The 18,527-nt window shown below is 41.2% G+C and overlaps 1 protein-coding gene across 5 annotated transcripts in view; it reads right to left on the minus strand.

The window, feature by feature from the left end:
- Window positions 1-2,149: 2,149 nt before the first annotated feature.
- nhsb (Nance-Horan syndrome b (congenital cataracts and dental anomalies)) overlaps window positions 2,150-18,527 on the minus strand; it is a 63,593-nt gene continuing 47,215 nt past the window's right edge. For 2 of the 5 annotated variants that reach the window (XM_086026036.1, XM_086026041.1), the window contains exons 2-13: window positions 17,753-17,905; window positions 17,541-17,677; window positions 16,741-16,788; window positions 15,633-15,677; window positions 15,463-15,507; window positions 15,118-15,180; window positions 14,591-14,786; window positions 14,328-14,459; window positions 12,973-13,125; window positions 8,708-11,860; window positions 7,876-7,996; window positions 2,150-7,036 (exon numbers count right to left, since the gene is read on the minus strand). In XM_086026036.1, coding sequence (XP_085882162.1) covers window positions 6,400-7,036; window positions 7,876-7,996; window positions 8,708-11,860; window positions 12,973-13,125; window positions 14,328-14,459; window positions 14,591-14,786; window positions 15,118-15,180; window positions 15,463-15,507; window positions 15,633-15,677; window positions 16,741-16,788; window positions 17,541-17,677; window positions 17,753-17,905 — 4,883 coding nt within the window. In that variant the 3' untranslated portion in view covers window positions 2,150-6,399. The remainder of the gene's footprint in view (window positions 7,037-7,875; window positions 7,997-8,707; window positions 11,861-12,972; window positions 13,126-14,327; window positions 14,460-14,590; window positions 14,787-15,117; window positions 15,181-15,462; window positions 15,508-15,632; window positions 15,678-16,740; window positions 16,789-17,540; window positions 17,678-17,752; window positions 17,906-18,527) is intronic. The other 3 variants (XM_086026038.1, XM_086026039.1, XM_086026040.1) reach the window with 3 other exon arrangements.

Raw genomic sequence — 18,527 nt, forward strand, 5'->3', positions numbered from 1 at the left:
TAGGTGAATGCCGAACCGCAAATATTTGCAGGTTCACTGTACATACTATCCATGTAAAGTAACAACTTGGTGGTTATTTGGGTACCTTGTTCTTTTTGGCAATTGTGCATTTATTGAAGAACCTTTTGAGGGTGCATAATCTAGTCATTTGTTGTCTTGAATGTTACTGACAACCAGAGCTGGGCATTCGGTCTACGTGATGAACAGGTCCGTCTATCTGTCACTGATGGGCGTCCGTTTTGCAGATGCTTGACGAATGACAGGAAAAATGTTTGAATAGACAGATTACGCATAGACGGAAACCCCTTTATTTGAGTGAGGGACCAGTCTGTGAAAAGGCTTCCAAAACGCCGTGAGTCACTATTGCTGTTCAAATATCGTCTGGGGTGGGGGAGGGCTGGTGAAAGTTTAATCTTTGGACGGTCTGTAGACGGGTACTTACGCTGCAGATGGATGACAAATAACTGACGTTCATTTTTCTAGTAAAATGCCCAATTCTGCTGAATATCAGTTTTAAATTCTGAAGTTGAAAAGATAAAAGAAAACAATCAGCGTTTGTTCATCACAATTTTGTCAAAGAGCAATAAATGAATATGCAATAAGTGAATTATGATGCAGAATTTCCCCATTAATTTTCATGTTACCCCTTAGGGGGGGTTAGCCGCGCCCCCACCCAAAAAAAAAAAAAAAAAAGGTTGGCTACTACATGTCGAGTTAGTCAATAATTAATTCTTACACTGAAACATCAAAGAGCGCTGCTGTGTGTGGGGAGGGTGTTTTGTTTTTTTTGCAGTAAGGATACAAATAATAATTGGTACCTTGCTTAATCGAGCCTTGTTCCAAATATCACGTTCTATACTTGAGGATAAGCATACTGTTTAATATTTGATGCAGATGCACTTTTAAAAACATTTGCAATCTGTCAAATGCAAAAGCATCTACTATTTTTTAACAGCACTTTATTAGGCATGCCTAAAAGGCATGTCTTTGTTAGTACTAGCTTGGACATTTTTTTGTCATAGATTTAGGGAAATTAAGGTGCAGTCAACATTGATTGGATTGGATATTTTGCTCCATTTTGATGTGTCACTGATTGGTTGGTCAGTGTAAGGCACGTTTGACTAGTACTAAACCTCTCTTTTGGAGACTACACATTTAGCGTGAGTATGAAATATGTATTTAAATGTTTTGTGATCATTTTTCTCACGTTATTAGACACATATTGGTTGCGGAGAGCTCCAGCCACCGGATGCTGTACACAGCATGCTGCTTCTGTTATGTTCTATGAATTTATTTGATATAAATTGATAGCTTCTGTAATTGTAGCATGACGGTAATATTTTGAGGTGAATTAATATGAGGAAGTCCCCACTGAAAGTCCAGGTACCAAATACACGCCTGGCTGTAGAACTCAATTGAGACGTTAGTGAGTGGCTCGAAGACAAGCCGATACAAATTCAAATTGACATCACAAAGTAAATTGGTGACTTTCATTCATTTTTGGTCTGGGTGTGCCCCCAACGCCAAAGAGACTAACTGGGGGTGCTGCCAGGCAGACACAGCATTGAAAAACTCAGTCTATCAAAATCTCAAATCGCGGTTGACTTTACATTTATCTATTTCCCCAGGTTAGTTTTGTACCACTGTGACAAACTACAGTATGGTTACATGCTGACATCTAGTGTTGCAATTATTTTGGTGCACTTCTGATTAATTCATTTAGTGCCAGACATTTTTCAGACCCCTTTTTACCCTAACGTTTGAAACATATTTAAGAATACTGTATATAGAGAACTTGGCTGGACTGTGAAAAAACAAACAAACATCTCCTTGGCAGTTAATGAGTTAAATGAATATTGATTAACTCATTCAATCCCAAAGACACATTTATATGTCAAGACAAATATGTCCTTGGCACTTCATGAGTTAAGGGTTTTTAATACCCTGTACCCTGTTAGACTCGAGACCTTGTGAGGACCGTGTATATTATAAATGGTCGATGTTCTGTTCTTCTCTTCTTCCAATTTCTTCCTTTTCCATGTTCAACTTCTTCATCCCCGAATTTTTTCTATGACTGCTCTAAAAAGCCGGACAATCGATTGAAAAGAATCAGAACAAGTCATTTATTTTCATTCTTTTATTTGGTTATTTTACAAAAGAAAGAATTTCAACATTGTTTTCTTTTAAAAATGTATTTACAAGTTTATACAAAAATACAAAAATGATTCAAATCTGTTATGTCCTAGCTACCTTTAAACTTGGAGCTTCTTTTAAATAGACAGTTACACTTGCGTAATTTATCACATATATTTGAAATTTTTAAACTCTGTTTAGTGCTATTCCATACTGTACACCTTTGAAAAAAATGTCCAGTGTCCGTCACATCACAGAGCAAAATTGTATGCAAACATTAAAACACTTGGAGCAAAGTAGTCATGATTTTGATTTTGTTCTCCCATGTAAATTGAGGTTGAATAGTTTTATAAATAAGAGCTAAAATTGAGTTAAAATGTCAACCCCACACATTGTCTTACTGAGCCAATACTTTTAGTCATTTATCCACTGAATTCGAAAATAATACAAATTGTGTCACTACGCCGTCGGGATAAATGACTGGTACAGTACGGAAAAACAAACACACCAAACAAATCGTCAACACTTTCAGCGTTTTTTTTTGTTTTTTTGTTTGTTTGTTTCCAAGTTTTAAAATCGAATTTTCACATTGCATTCCTCAAGTGGCAGAGAGATAACCCATTCACATCCATTGTCTATAATATTAAACGGGAATTCAAGTTTTAAAAATAACAAAAGTAGAACAACTATTTTACAAGTCACATTTGGGCCTTTTACCGTCACTATTTTATTTTTCAAGCTGTCCTTTTCCAATCGAAAGTAAAAATATCTCTCACGTCAACTTTTGCGGCTCAAGCAAGACTAGGACCCAGCACCACAAGTGTTCCGATTTTCCTATATAATTGTCTTTTCAGTCTCTTCAACATATGATTGTCCAGTGAGTAAGATATACAGTACAAGATAAACCCCTGTTGTGATCACAACTATACAGAACAGAATTAGCCAGACAGTTTGTACATCTATTGAACACACTATTGAACTTGACATTATAACAGAAAATACAAATTCTTTTCTCATCTGGAGACATCCCTCAGATTAAAAATAATCATATGGTTGTGTCCTTTTTTTCTTTTTGTCATTTGTGTCTTATTGCATGCGATAGAAAACACAACAAATAAAACAAAGGTCAGGAACAAGTGCCATGAAGCCATGTGGGTGTATGAATGTAATATTCGTATGCGCAATTCACAGCTTTGTACTCACTCCAAGTGACACAGTGTCAGTTCTGTAGTTCAGGTTCGCTGAGTATGTGTTTGTCTGCTACCTATCTATCTATCTATCTATCTTTCTATCTTTCTATCTATCTATCTATCTATCTATCTATCTATCTATCTATCTATCTATCTATCTATCTATCTATCTATCTATCTATCTATCTATCTATCTATCTATCTATCTATCTATCTATCTTGCATTTACAGTAAAAGAATGTTTGTTGAGGTATTCACAGAATACAGTGAATGGTTCCTATTGAAGTGCGGTCTCTGAATGTGACTAATGTTTGCTGTGATAGGGCAGGTGAGAGTTCAAGCTGTTCACCGATGGTCCTTTTCCTCGAGTCACACTCCTGTTCAGTGACACTCACTGTGTCATGGTATGTGAGCTCCCTCTAGTGGTACGTGAAAGAATCATTGCCCAAGTCCAGTTCAGTTGTCTTTAACTATTAGTTGAATATATTTGCCTTTGATCTTAAGGAATTGTTTGTTTATCTTTTTAGGTACATTTTAATTTTACTTTTATGTATATACATAAAACACAATACATTTTAATTTAATCTTTTTTTATTTTGTATATTTAAGTGCAATGCAAATGTGCAAACTGTGCATACTGTTACAATGGCTCACAATAGGCATGGCTTGGATTACAGATATGTAAAGGTTTTAAAATGTCATGTTCGCAAACCCACATCAGCGCAGGCAAAGTGACACGACCCCTCGCCCTCTCATTGTTGGTGCGAGCAGTCAGTGCATGAGCCCGACAACTTTTACCCTTAATGAAAAATGTGGCTATTTAGGGAATTTTTCGGCTTGGTAGAGGAAGCAAATGCAAAACGTTCTTCCAATATGATATCACGTTTACGAGAGCACCATCTATCACTCAAATTCATTTTACTCTTGAAATTAAAGTTTGCAGCTCGCCACGAGAGTTAGCATGTCTCCGTTTGGTGAATACATACTATAGACTTGCTACAGAGGCAGATAACACGACTTATGAGCATTGCTAACATCAACTCGCTTCCATTCGGACGTTCCTTCAGAAAGCGGAGAAGAGAGCAGACAATTTGCCTCTCATTATCAGCAAACAGAGTACTTGTACTATTGTAAACGTACATTTGGATTTTTATTAACAAAAAAATAATATTTTTCTTTTCTCTTTACAATGACCAAATATTCTACATTAAGACAAAATAGAATGAAATGTAAATGATTTTTCCTCAAAAATGTCAAAATGATACATTTTAGAGCTGTATATGCAATACTGTGATACTGTGAATTTTTGGCTGAAGGACAGACTGTCAGAATCTGATACCGAAACATGCCAAGCTTTCAATAATAAAATTTTTATAAAACCCGTCTCGTTATTAATGAACACTTGGGCCTACTAGTGGAGCTTAATGTTGGTCATGCTTGGTATAAAAACTTTGAGAATTGGACTTTTGACTCTAGTTGAATCTCTAAATGAACTGCTGTACTATAATTGGAATAGGAAGGTAACCTTGGTATTAAATGGGAGTCCAAAGACTCCAACCATAAATGAATTGATTTTAAAACTTGTGGAGCGTGTTCGGCATGAATGATATTTGTCGGGTTAGGGAAGATGGCGCCCACCAGTCAGTGAACTCTCACCTGTCTCGTGCTACTGGGTCAGTGCAAATGAAGGATAGGCAACTAGGAGAGAACAGTGTTCATTGTTCGGATTTTGTATGTCATGTTGTCAGTGAGACCTGTTCTTCTTTGCTACACTCTTGTTAAAAATGTATTCTCGTTGTTTTATATAGATATGACTTTAAATTTAATACAAATATACATATGGAATTTCATTATAAGATATAACTTCTGAATATTCTTGAAGAATCATTAAGTGCAAAAGAGAGGTCGGTTATTGGAAAGCTTTGCAAATGACTCTCTGGTCAACCCGATTTAGGACCCTCTAAAGCATTTTCACCATTTGCACTCGATGGTGCGTTTAAAACCGCCTGAAAATGCTTCTTTTCTTCTTCAAGCTCGAACAGCGCGACACGGTTTTAAGGTTTGTTTAAAATGTGATTCTGGCCAGGGTCCATGAAGAGTCACACTAAACACAAGCAAATCTAGCAAAGAAAGGCCACTGCGATTGTCCCAAAGTCTTCCGCAAATTGACCCCTTCTACTGTAGTAATGGGCCCCTTGCTCCTTAAAGTCCCAGAAAAAAAATAATTTGGATCAACGGAAATGCATTACAAATCAATCAGTCACTAAAACTTTTCACAGGATCGTTTTCCATAAGAACCACAAAAATGTTGACAGACAGCTGAGGGGGATGTTTCCATTCGGATCATGCAACATGATGAAACTTCAGCATCATGTTTGGAGACAGTTTTACAAAAATACATGCATCATATTAAATTTTAGGATATGAATTTTGTGAAGACATATGTGGTCGTCTTTTACGCTATGCTCCTCATCCCAGCTCTGCTGATGGAAATAACAACTTGGTGCTGTGTTGGGACCATTTTGTAATCCACGCACAAGATAAACCTTGCTTGTTGGCAGGAACATTTAGAATGCGCCTATGCAAAGTCTGCTTACTCCTTTGGGCACCAACAGTTGGAAGAATATTATATTTTGTATGGATTTTTAATGTTAAAAGAAAGCAGTTCCTCAACAGCACACACACCCACACCAAACAAGACAGGAAGTACAAATACCAGTGAATCTTGCATGTGCTTATACATGCAGTCCTTTCACAAAATGTCTTGTCTTCTTTCCTTTTTAATGTATACAAAAGACATTTAAGTCAAAATAGATATTTTAACCATGAGGGAGCTATAATTCCTTTTGTATATAGTTTTAAGGTAAACCTTTTTTTTTTTAAATAATGACCCTTTGTCATTCAGTTTCTCACACCATCTGGAACCCAACAGTTCCATTGCAATTCCTAATACTGGGCACATTTTAGCAACAGTCACATTTTGGGGTGCATTAGACCAAAGGCATCACGAGACACCCAATATTATAAAAGTAGGAAGCGGGCCATTTTAAAAAAGAGAATATCTTGTCAACAAATTCTATGAAGATCTGTCATCATGGGGACTTCCATCTGAGTTCTCTGTCTCCCCTTCAGAAATGGCTTGCATGGGAGCGGTATAGAGGCGGCTACGAGTACTGTAACGACTACTGTTGGCTACTGGTGGGACCCGAGAACGCCCCTGTCGAGATGCAGCGGTCATAGGCAGTATTTTGGGGGTGAAGCTCTCAGAATTGGCCCTGGGAAAGAGGCCTGGTATCTGGATTGGGTCCAAGTTGGCAAGTGGTGGCTCCTGGTGTACTGGGGGCGTCTCTTCAGCTTGACCAATGGGGCCTTCCAGAATGGATTCCCCGTGGGTCTTTGGAGTGATAGGACTCTTCAGAATTTCTGTGGCTGACATGCGGTAACTAGAATCAGATCTGCTGCCTTTCTTAAGCAACAGGAGTTTAAACTCTTCATTGGATGTATTGGATTTCTTGGCGCTGCGGTAGATTGGAACAGGGACACGTTGTGACCCGGAAGCGGTGGCTATGGTGGCTGGGGTGTTGAGTGGAGGGGGTGGTGGCATAATGGCATTGGTGATGACACTGTTCGGATTCACCGGTGCTGCGGGGCAGAGACGAGACTTCACATTTAAGTCTCCCGAATCTTTACGGCCCAGGACCTTTCTTTTGGATCTGAATGGAAAAAGTCAGAATCAAGATTTAGACAATTGGATGAATACTGTACATATCAATACCCGAATGTTGCTTTAAGTAACACTAACAATGAACAAAGCAATTAAAAATTATACTAATACTGATAAAAAATGGACATACTATATGTATTTACAAGAATGGCAAACGGGCTTTGATGTATTTTGCGCTTCTCTACCTTGAAGGTACTCAAGGTGCTGTACTACTGTCCTGTTATTCACCTACTGATGACACAGCATCAGAAGCAACTGGGGAATCAGTGTCATGCTCAAGGACACTCTAACATGGTCACAAGGGCTCAGGATCAAACCCACAACCTTTGTGGTGGGAGATGGCCCCTCTGCCACCTGAACCATGTTGCTCAAAGGGCGTGAAGGGAAATTATTGAAACTACCGTGAAGTTCAGATTACAAACCACAACATTTCCCTCCAGCTTTAACCCGTCACTTGGCGCTACTTGCGGATTTTGTTGATCCAAGGAGCTCCATATTCTCCATCTTTTATCTTCCCTTTAACAAAAATCGTGTTTACTGTTGAAATACATACATAACACGTATAACTCAATCTTTTACACCTGCTTGGAGACCACCAGCTACAGCACAGAAGGGAAGCTAACACACATCCATAGCTACCCTCCCCAAATGGGCTCACCAGCCCTGGCACACACAGCTCTGATCAATATAGTGTTGACACGTCAGGTTAAGGCTTGTGCACCACAGGGGGCAGCACACTCTTCAAATTTGTGTCATATGTGTGGCTTATGGACCGGTTCTCTCAATAGACTAAATTCAACCATAAGAGCAGTGGTAAATTTCCAGAACCTGTGTATCATGGCAAACAGATCCTCTGTTGTTCTGGATTTGTTGGGCGATGTTGTAATGTCATCATCAACTTTGGCGTCATCCGTCAAAGGGGAAAGTGAGTTGTCAGTGGGTGTAGAATCTGCAACAGAAAACATTTATATCACATAGAGCTGCAGCTATCGAATATGTGGATATACTACTGAAAAATCTATCAAACAATTGGGTATTTGGATATTTTTTTGAGTACTTTAATGAGTACTGAAGACAAAAAAAATTCGCTAAGTAATGAATGACCAACTGGTTTTCACGTTTGGGTATTCAACATTTTATACTTAAATTTAAACTGCGCATAGGAGCACAATATTTTTCTTTCGAGAAACAGTGAGATTTTAGACAAATCTCGCCCCATGGGGATATATTTTGGTCTTTGAGACAGAAGTGATGTCAGAACTACAGTAGCAATTTCGACGATTAAAACAACACACTTGAGTAAGCCTGGTTTGTTAAAAAGTGATCATGAGGAAGGGCAACTGTGTCAGGCTGTCAGCATCAAAGTGTGCGGCGCCATTTAGATATACTGCTATTGAAAAGTAATTTGACGCATCTCGCCAGTGTATATAGGGCAGTTGAGTGCTTGCTAGCGCTTGGGCGATTACTGTTCTTAGCTTGGCTACAGTACTACTGTACTTCTTGGCAGTATACATGTAAATAAGCAGGCACTCGAGGCAGAAAAAATGCCCCAAGAAGTTTTTTGAATCGAGGTACCCGAGTTCCTCAAGGACTCGTTTTAGCCCTAACATCACACATGATCTATGTCATATAATTTACATTCAAATGTACATTAGCATACCTTTACTGAAATAGTCTTCTGTGTCAGGAGTGGTTGAGTCATCTTTATTCTCATGTGGCAGCAGGTGATGGGCACTTCTGGTAGCACCTGATGTCTCTTCCTCGTCTTCCTGCACCACTTGTCTTGTCCTCCTGGCATCGCTGATTAGGTAAGGATGCGATGTCTCGAATGTGGTACCAGGCACTTTGACTGGACTGGTCCAGGGCCCTGAGTCCAGGTGGGATCCTCCAGCAAACTCATAGGCTGGCGGGGGAGGGTGATCTATTCGCATGCCCACCCTGTGACATGTGGACCTCTGTGATTCTTTTACTTGTTCTTCTTCTTCCTCATCTTCATCATCATCATCATCATCTTGGGAAAAAGAACGCTCCCCCAAGATCCGAAACTCTGGGTGTGCGCGAGCTGAATGTGTGAGCCCTCTAAACTCTGTGTGTGAGCGGATATGCGTGTGTAGATCCACTGGCGAAGGGTGAGGAGCACGTGGCACTGGCCGATGCAAAGGCGAACTGTCATCAGAGAGTTCTGAAAATGGGTCTATCCGAGTCCTGAAAGCTGTCATCGACCAGAAGGTTCCAGGCCCATATCGATCTTGTCTGAGTAGTAGGCTTTCGTAAGAAGGAGGCCCATCGGGGTGACGTCCAGGGGGAGGTGGTTGAGAGTGATCAGGGGAGGAGGTGTGGTCCTGAGTTGGAGGTCTGGGGGGCGGTCTACGAGGCGGGAGCGGCCTAGTGTTGATTGGGGGCGGGGCTAGAGTTGCACCACTAGAGAGACATTTAGGTTTGGGCACAGTTGCTGCACCACTTGTGGATTCTAGATCTGAGCTGGTCACAATATTACTAGATTTGTTGACAGTGTGAAGCTGCACTGAACGTAGAATTGATGGCGTTATGGCCAGCATATTAGAGCTTGGAATCAAAGCAGCAGCGTTTGCACACGGTGGAGGGTTGCTATTTAATGTCTCAGGGACCAACATCTTTGTTCCAGTGGGAATAACATTTGTTACTCTGTGTTTGCTGTGGTGAAGCGTGTGCAGGTGTTGTGTCCTGTGTGAGAGTGTATGTCTCACATAGCCACCATGAAGAATATTAAGATCAAGCTGAGAAGGTGGCGGTGGGAAGTCTGGGTCTCTCTTGTAAGCAGAGGCAATAGAAGTTCCATCTCTCGGGAGGTGTTGCAAGGACGAAAGAGAAGACTTTCTCTCTGGCACTTTGGGCTTTCTTTTGCCACTGGAAGGGGACAGCGGGCCTGGGAAGAATGCTGCTGAAGTTGAGGGCAAAGTAGAAGTTGGTGTCTCTGATTGACTTGAATAACCACTGGATGGTGACGCCAGACCAGCCAATTTCTCGGGTGACCCAAGTTTGAAGTCTCCAGGCGGGTGGGGTGGACTAGCAGCTCTTGTCTCCGAAGACTGGGAAAGAGTCTGGGATTGTGTGTCAGTGGAGGAGGACGAGCTGTCCGGTGACTTGATACAATCCATAACAGTTGTGCCTGTCGCTGTGCTTGAGTTAGACAGGGATTTGTACTCACAATTGTTGGACTTCAACTCTGTATTGTGAAGCCAAAGGTCTGCATAGTCAGATTGCACAGCTCCTTCATCCTTAAACGAGTGTGTGTCCGCTGAGCTAAACGACATAGGTTCCACTATGTCCACACTTTCTCCCAGTCCCATTACCCACGTTCCCATAGGCTCTGCCACAAGACAAGATGTCTCTAAGGGTTCTGGAATGCCTCCAAGTTCCAGTTCCAACTTAATATCTGTGGAAGACAATGTAAGGTCATGTTCACTAACCATCTTTGGTTGGTCTTGATCTGCTTGTGTGTCTGTTCCTACGTCAACACTACTATTGGCCTCTTTCAGGGAGGACGTTCGCATAGGTGGAGGAGGTTTTAGTTTGGGTTTCCTCAGTGGACGACAGGGCCTTCCAAGCGTCATAGTGCCTGTTTTGAAGTCAGATGAGGCTGAGGAGTAAACTCCATAGGAAATGGGATGTGTTGCCACTATGTTGGATTGATCACAATCAGTCCCCTGGTCTGCATAGTTATATATGTAGTGTCCGTAACTTTTATTACTATTCCCAAATTGCTCAGATGTGTACAAACCCTCTGCGTCAGATGAGCAGTGAGAGCCAGTGTCTTTGTCAGTGCTGTTGGTCTTTTCACTGAAACATGTTTGGTCTTCTAGAGCTTGTTTGGAGCTATACTCCTGGGTTTGACATACGTTTTGGGTCTGGTCATGGTATTGGTCTGGGTCAAGCTGGTCCTGGTCTGGAGGATATGCCCATTCCCCCTCACTGGCTGTACTGACTCCTGCATCATCCAGCTGGTCTGTTGCTGAGGATGTGAATGAGCTTGACCTGTGGCCTGGTCCTTGAGGTCGCAGTTCGGAATGATACGAAGGATCCAGGGAAAACCCCTCATCCATGGCATTGGGTACAGTGTTGAGTGATAGCTCGGAGTCACAGTGGGACGAGCCTGTAAGTGGTGGAGAAGAAGGTGGGGGGATGGTTTCAGAGGTTTGGGATGGGCAGGTAGAACTGGAACCACTCCAATTTCCACTGGAAGATTGATGGTCTTCCTTATGGTCCACATGGCTACTCAGCACGCCTGTTGTCGACACAGAGTGAATTGGGCTACTAAATGTATCGGAACTTGAAGAGATCTCGCAGCTGCCCATGTCAGCTTTGCGGGGCAAGCGAGAACGGCCTCTCTCCATCCAGCATTGTTCTGGGCTTCCTCCTACTCGATCTCTTTCCCCAGATCGTTGCAACCGTTTTAGGCTTCCTAGTTGTAGTGGCTCAGGAGCTGCCTGGTCATCAGTGCTCTCCTCTTCATCCTTCATCATCATCATCTTCAGCCTCGGACTCGGGCCAGGCGGAATAAAATCCTCTGTTTCATATGGTGACAATTCTTCATCCTCGTCATCGTCATCATCATAGTTGTCATCGTCGTCCTCATCGCTATCCATCAGGCGTCCACCTTCTCGTGGGAGGCTGCGAGATCGCAAACGTCCAGTATGGGTTGCGGTACTTGTGTATGTAGAATCAGACTGTTCACCAAGGGAAGAAATGTTGCCTGTTGAGTGGGAAAGAGATGCTGGGATTCCCTGATGGCCTCGTTGAGCTCGAATGCGTCTCCTGGAAGGAGCAGCTGTACCTGCAGAATATACAGTGGAGACAGAGGGAGTCATTCATTACATCACTTGATTGTTGACAATACCAATTGAATTTCACAGTGCTCGATCAACAGTGAACCCCTGCATATTTGCGGTTGTGCATTTGCAAATGTGCTTGTTCGCAGATTATTTTTTTTAACCTTATTCACACTGAAAAGCTCACTTTTTTGTGCTCAGGCCAAAGCAATACAAGTGTTACTTTGGCACCATCTTGTTGAATGTTGATGTTGTTGTTGCGCTTCATTTGATGGTTTTTTTTTCATGTTTTGTTGGCGGTCTTTGAATGCACCTTTTGCACAAAGTGAAATTGAAAGTAGGCCTATTTTTTTGCTTGTCTTGCCATGCGGCTACTAATTGCCGGCGTAGTCCACTTTGTCAACATTTATTATTGCCATATTTATTAAATGCCAGAAGATGACTTTAATGACTTACACTGTTTGTGTAAAGTGCTATTTGTTTGGCTATGTGTAAGATCACATCAGTTTGTGCTAGCCGCTAGCGTGTGATTTAGGCTATAGTATGCTAGGTAATTAATTGAGGAGCCTCATTTGGAGGTGGTCTGTTTGTGTTGAATAATTGTACTACTGAATACGGTTGTTTGTCTAACATTGGTTCATGACTGTGTTCATGCTAGACTCAGGGTGTTGATGCTTTGTTGATTATTCTTTGTCTGTGTTGCTACATACCACAGTGTGTAAATAAATCGAATAGGAGTACCAATCTCCATTTGAAGTGCTTTGCCGCCATCTTATGGCTTCTATCTGGAATACAAGTCCCCTTTGTGTGTGTTGGGGGTGGGGGACGTCAACTGTTTTTGCAGCAGGGCTTGCCGTTGCTACCACCGTGAATAGCGTGGGTTCACTGTGCTTTAAAATGGGCGTGGTTGTTTGATATTGGCGAGGCCAACAGATGGTTGTTTTCAAACATATAGCAATAGTAAAAGGTTGACATGAAATTATCCTTTCACAGTATATTTTTTATAAAACTATGATTAATTATTAGGAAAACGTGTTTGTGTTAGCGGGTATTTCTTTTAACAACCTGGTGGACAAATGGGAAGGAATGACATGAGGAAACACTCAAAGGAACTTACATGCTATGAGGAAATCATCTGTTTGGCAGCCAGAGTCTCGAGTGTGGTGAAGGCGACCACTAATTGAGAAGTCTTCGTGACACAGCGAGAGTTGGTGCGGATTGGCATGGACAATTACTGTCCGCTCTCTTGCTACTGGTGATTCATCGGAGTCTGAATGTAAAATGACATAGCATGCTGAGTCTCAGTAATGTCATGTTTAAGTCACTTTCATTATGGAATGAAGGAGCGATGATGAACCACAAGACTGTAATAATGTGCTTTAGCATACTCTGGTTTGCTTTTTTTTTTTTTTTTGAGTTACAAACAACTTTTTTTTTCATAATATAACAGGGTAACCTTTTTGAAAGTCCCATTTAAAAATGCAGAAATAAAGTACAATGTACATTAAAATTGTACATTGATTTGTAAGACTACATGCACATGAAAAAATAAACCAATATAAAAGCAAAGGTGAACCAGGAGATAGCTCAGATCTTTTGGTGCCTTTTCTTGCTTTTGTATGGGGGTGGAAGTGGTTACATCACAGGAACTCGGAGACTTAAAACTATTAGTTTTGTATAGTGTTTATTTCTTTTGGCATGTAATTGTTATACAGCGGCTCCTCGGTTTACATAGATATATCAAAATTAATTAGCGCCATTATGATAAAATGCAGACCACTACGTGAAAATGTGTCAAATGCTTTGCAAAGCTTTTCAGAGAAAATGCAGCAAAGTTTATTGCATCTATCGCATTTTTAAGACACCAAGTGATGGTAGATTTATAATAATTAATTTTGGAAAAACATTTTGGGAAATGATGCCATATATTCAAAGGAAAATCACTTTTTCACACAAAACACATTTTTGCATTCCTGCTGAATATCACCCTGTTTACGGGGGATGGGGTGGTGTCTTGTCTTATGCAAGTAAAAATAAAATATGTACGAGTGCCCATCTACTGCTGGGTATGCCACGTGAGCGCAGAGGGGTCGAACCCTGAATTTAAACTGGCACGTCATTACTAAGCCCCACCCTTACGATAATCTAAATCACTTGCCTTGTGTGCAGATTAGTGCATTTGGTGCATGCAGTGGACACATGGGCAATCAGAAATATGCCCCCACCCACACCCCAGCAACCAATTTTGATGGTTAAACAGACACTGAAGAGACACATCTATTCATAATATAAGCAAATAAAGTCAGTTTTTCGCAATATGTCCCCTTTAAGTTTTACATTTCATGTATGGGATCTCATTTGTTTACCATGAAACAATGGATAAGTGTAATATTATAATGTTTCTCCAGATCTGAGCCATCAATAAACGTATGAAAATAAGGCGAAAATAAATAACAATATGACCCAACATACCCATGTCCTGTTGAACTCGTTTGGGTATTCCAGTGATGGTCTTCCTCCTCCTCAACTTTCTTCTTCTCTGAAGAACCGACTGGGAATGGACAAGGGAGCAACGTGCACTAGCCTCTCTATCAAATCCAACTCCTGAAAAAAAGTCATTATGTTTTTTTTTCATTTTTAAGTACTGGTAGGAAAAGTCATCAAATTACAGGGTGAAAGAATGACCTAGGTTTTTCAAAAACGTATCAAAATTGACATTTTTTTTTCATATTTACCTGTGACATTGATGGGGATGATACAGGAGGAGACGGTACGGGAATCATCAGAAGTTGTCTTCTGATCAGAGTTGGACACGTTTTCCTTTGACCATTTGGTCTCTTTGTCCTGGGTGGAGGGGACAGCAGGAGCTGAGGTCTTTGTTTTGTGACCTGTTAACACCTCATCATCGTCTCCCTCGCCCGGTGAGGTAGCCTTCAAGTAAAAGTCAACCACAACAAGCAGTATTAAAATAAGAAAGTAGGCATGCTTACAATCGCATAATTAGAGAAAAATAGCCATCTTGTGGTCTACGAGGTAGTTAAATTAATATGAAGCAGTTCACATTTTGTCTGAGGACATCTGTAATTTACACGTGTGCATGTATTTGTGCATGTATTATTTCAAATGTAATGGGGTCCAATTGTGGATCCTCCAATTCTGGAATGTTTCTACGGTAAATGAATGAATCCAACAAAGTAATAGCAGAACAAATGTGAGTATGGACAGACACACTGAAGTTGAACACACAACACAGGTCCAATACCTTTCTATGCCACGGAATGAAGACGCATCCCTCAATAGGATGAAGTGAGTAAAAGCACTCAAACTAAAAATAAATGGTGCAACAAAAGAAAGGACAAAAGATGTCATGAAGAAAAATCTCAAATAAAAGGATGAATTCATGAGAGTTTTATTCCATTAGGAGCAGCTCAACAAAACAATTTCTTATATCATAATACAAGGTCCTTAAGTGTCCTATTTTCATTTATAACTATCATCCTTATTATTACCGAAATCCTCATTTAGATTCTTTTATTTTATCCTTCAGAGACTAACCATGCCTCATTGTTGAAGTCTTTGAAGTGCATCTATTCCGAATCTTCCTTACCTTTCTTTGTTTCGTCTGTACATCCGCTTCTCGCCCTGGTCTCTCCTGCAGTGGCAGAAAACACAATAATAACACTACTCAATATCAAGTACACAAGCTCACCACATCAGTACTTTGAATATCTTTGCGTGGACAAAGATCTGAAACATGTTCTCGCGTCTCATTCTTACTTTTCGCTGAATGGTTTGGATTTCCGTTTCCCTCACTGTCCTCTCCTTAAAGAAGCGAAACGGAAATAACAGAGGGGGTTAGTGTATGACTGAAAAGATTATTCAACAAACAAAAAGAGGTGGAGTTATGATGAGCAACTTTAACAAGTTCCATTACCAATAAAATCACGATACATGGTAAGAATGAATGTGAGTATGAAATGGAATGACAAATTTTACAGTGTATGATGGGATGGCGTAAACCAAGGGTCACCAACCTTTTTGAAAGTAAGAGCTACTTCTCGGGGACTGATAAATAAAGGCCTACCAGTTTCCAGAGCTGGGTATCGTCTACCCGTCTGTAACTTATGGGCTGTATTTCCGGCCGACCCACATGGTCCCAGTCTGTCCCTTGCCGGCGACAGCCATTGGGCATCGAGAACATAATTTTCACGTCAGACGCAGGCGCCGCGCAAACAGACACGCCGCCAAATAAAGAAAAAAAGATCAAATAAAAACAACAGACACACGCAAGGCGTGGTGATCGGTGAAATAAAAACAAAATGGAGCACGTGTCATTGCATCTGTGGGACAGAGAGGTATACAACACTGTTTTATTTTGTATTTTTCTTTGTTTGGCTGCATGTCAGGAGTGGGGCATCTGCGTGTGACAAGCCACCAGTAAAGTCCGTCCGAAATATAGACGGGAACTCATAGACAGACTAACGCATAGACGAATGCCCAGCTCTGCCAGTTTAATACACGCTTGTGAAATATCAAAATTTGCTATAATTTCCTTGAATTGGAGAGTAATAATAATATGTATGTATGTGAAAACATTGATCATGTTTATGAGTTCTCGCAGCAATTATCCGCAATGATCTGGTCGGAATGATGGAAAGATAGAGCAGTAAAGAGAAAAATGTTAATATGTAACGCTTTATTTCTATAAATCTCTGCAAATGTTCACATTTTCAAATGACCATTTCACCAGTGAGCTATTTTTAGTGCAGGCCTGCAGGTTACTGATGACTGACGAGGTCCTTAGGGGCTGCCTGGTGCCCGCGGTCAACATGTTGGTGACCCCTGGTGTAAACACTTAGGTGAACTTTTCATTCCATTTTTTTACCTTCCTGGGTTGATAGTCTAACTCTCGCTCTCGCTCTTCTCTTTCTTGCTGCATGCCAAGACCACAATAAGATTTTGGGTCAGTTTGATTATAGTCTGATAGATGTACAAAATGTAAAATCAAAATCTGACCTGTGGCCATAGCATTTTCATCTTTCCTTTCTTGTCTACTTACCTCCATGTCTGTTCATCCCCTGCATTTACAAGATCTCTTGTATACTATATATATATATATATATACTGTATGTACACACACAAACATAAATCTTAAGTGCATTTTTGATATGCTGTTACATCTACAACATCCTGCCATCTGTCAGCAAATAAACGCCATCGGTAGACAACAGAAATTAGCATAGATTTCATTTTACAGTACTTATAAAAACCTTCAAGCAACTGTTATTTTAACACACAAGGAGCATCACCATTTACCACATACAAAAAGGCGCCTAGTGTATTCTTTCTGCCCTGAGGAAACACCAACTGCGACCGGCACGTACAGTACTTACATTCTCTGCCTTATGTTCTTATTCTAAATGACTTTGTTGTATGTAGCATCATCCATCCAGTAGACCTCCGTGCTGCCTGACATTTGCGGCACAATGTGGAACTACACTGAAGGCGTGCGACTCAAAATTCGGACTTTCATTCTATATACTGTGCAAATACTGTACATCAAAAACACGATTGCTTAAAAAATCCATGACGTGGCAGGATTCCCTGTAGGTGAACAAGTTTACCAGGTGAACAATGTCCTGCCCATTCCCCCTCAGGATCTCGCTGTGGCTGTGTCCTGCTTACCGCTCGCGCCAGCCGACTTCTCTGTTGCCGCCTGATGGAATGTGGTGAGGGGAAGGTGGGTATAGGGGGCACCGTTGAGATGGAAATAGCCACCTTGTTCCTCTCCCGACTCGTGGGCCGCTCGTTCTGTTTTTCGTCTGAAAATCGTAAACCCGCACGCATGAATATGTGCATCCAAAAAGAACGGAATTCCAGGCCACGATAGTTGTCACCTCTGTGCAGGGCTCGGAGGCTGAGCTGAGCGTTTTTGTGCAGTTCCTCCAGACATGGTGGTCGGGTGCAGGGATGGAACACGTTGTGTTGTTGGTGCCATGGGGCCTGATAGTGAACTGACAGCTTGCTCTCTATATCCAAGTTTGACACGGCTGAAAAATGAGAGACAAAGGGAAACAAAGAATATCCGTGAGCATCTTAAGAGCAAGCAACTTAACACTGCATTTGTTTCGGAGAGTTGTCATTTTAAGTGTACAGAGAGATCCCATTCCATTATCACAAGAAGCATTTCATCATCAAGCACTTGTCAATTTAATGCATGACACAATTACCCACGAAAAGCAGAAATAGCACAGCGCAACAGCACCTGCTATTGGTGAGATTACTGCACTACAATAGCAGAGGCAAGTGCCTGTTCTGTCTCTCGTCACGTCCCCAGTATGTTTTCAGAGACTGCTAATAGGAATTCTGGTTAACCATGGTCAAGCTAATGTATTTAATATACAGTTTGTGTATATTTAGTGTTGCTGTGTGCATAAAACCGCCGATAAAGCTCAAGGGGAGGCAGACAGAAGTGCGCCTCCAGAAAATGGTCGGCAGCCTTCTTTTAATGTGGCTGTGCCAGCCACACTGAAGGGGGCGCACGAGAGCACCCAAGTTCACGTTGGTGACGTTCTACTTTTACGCCTGACTAGCGAGCCTTGAGGCTGCTGTTATTAAACTGATCATAAACGGTGGGGAATGAAGACAACATTTGCGGACAGTTTCACATCG

The sequence above is a fragment of the Filicampus tigris genome, chromosome 3 (assembly GCF_054856515.1).
Source record: "Filicampus tigris isolate MCC_2025a chromosome 3, RoL_Ftig_1.0, whole genome shotgun sequence".
Classification (NCBI taxonomy): Eukaryota; Metazoa; Chordata; class Actinopteri; order Syngnathiformes; family Syngnathidae; genus Filicampus; species Filicampus tigris.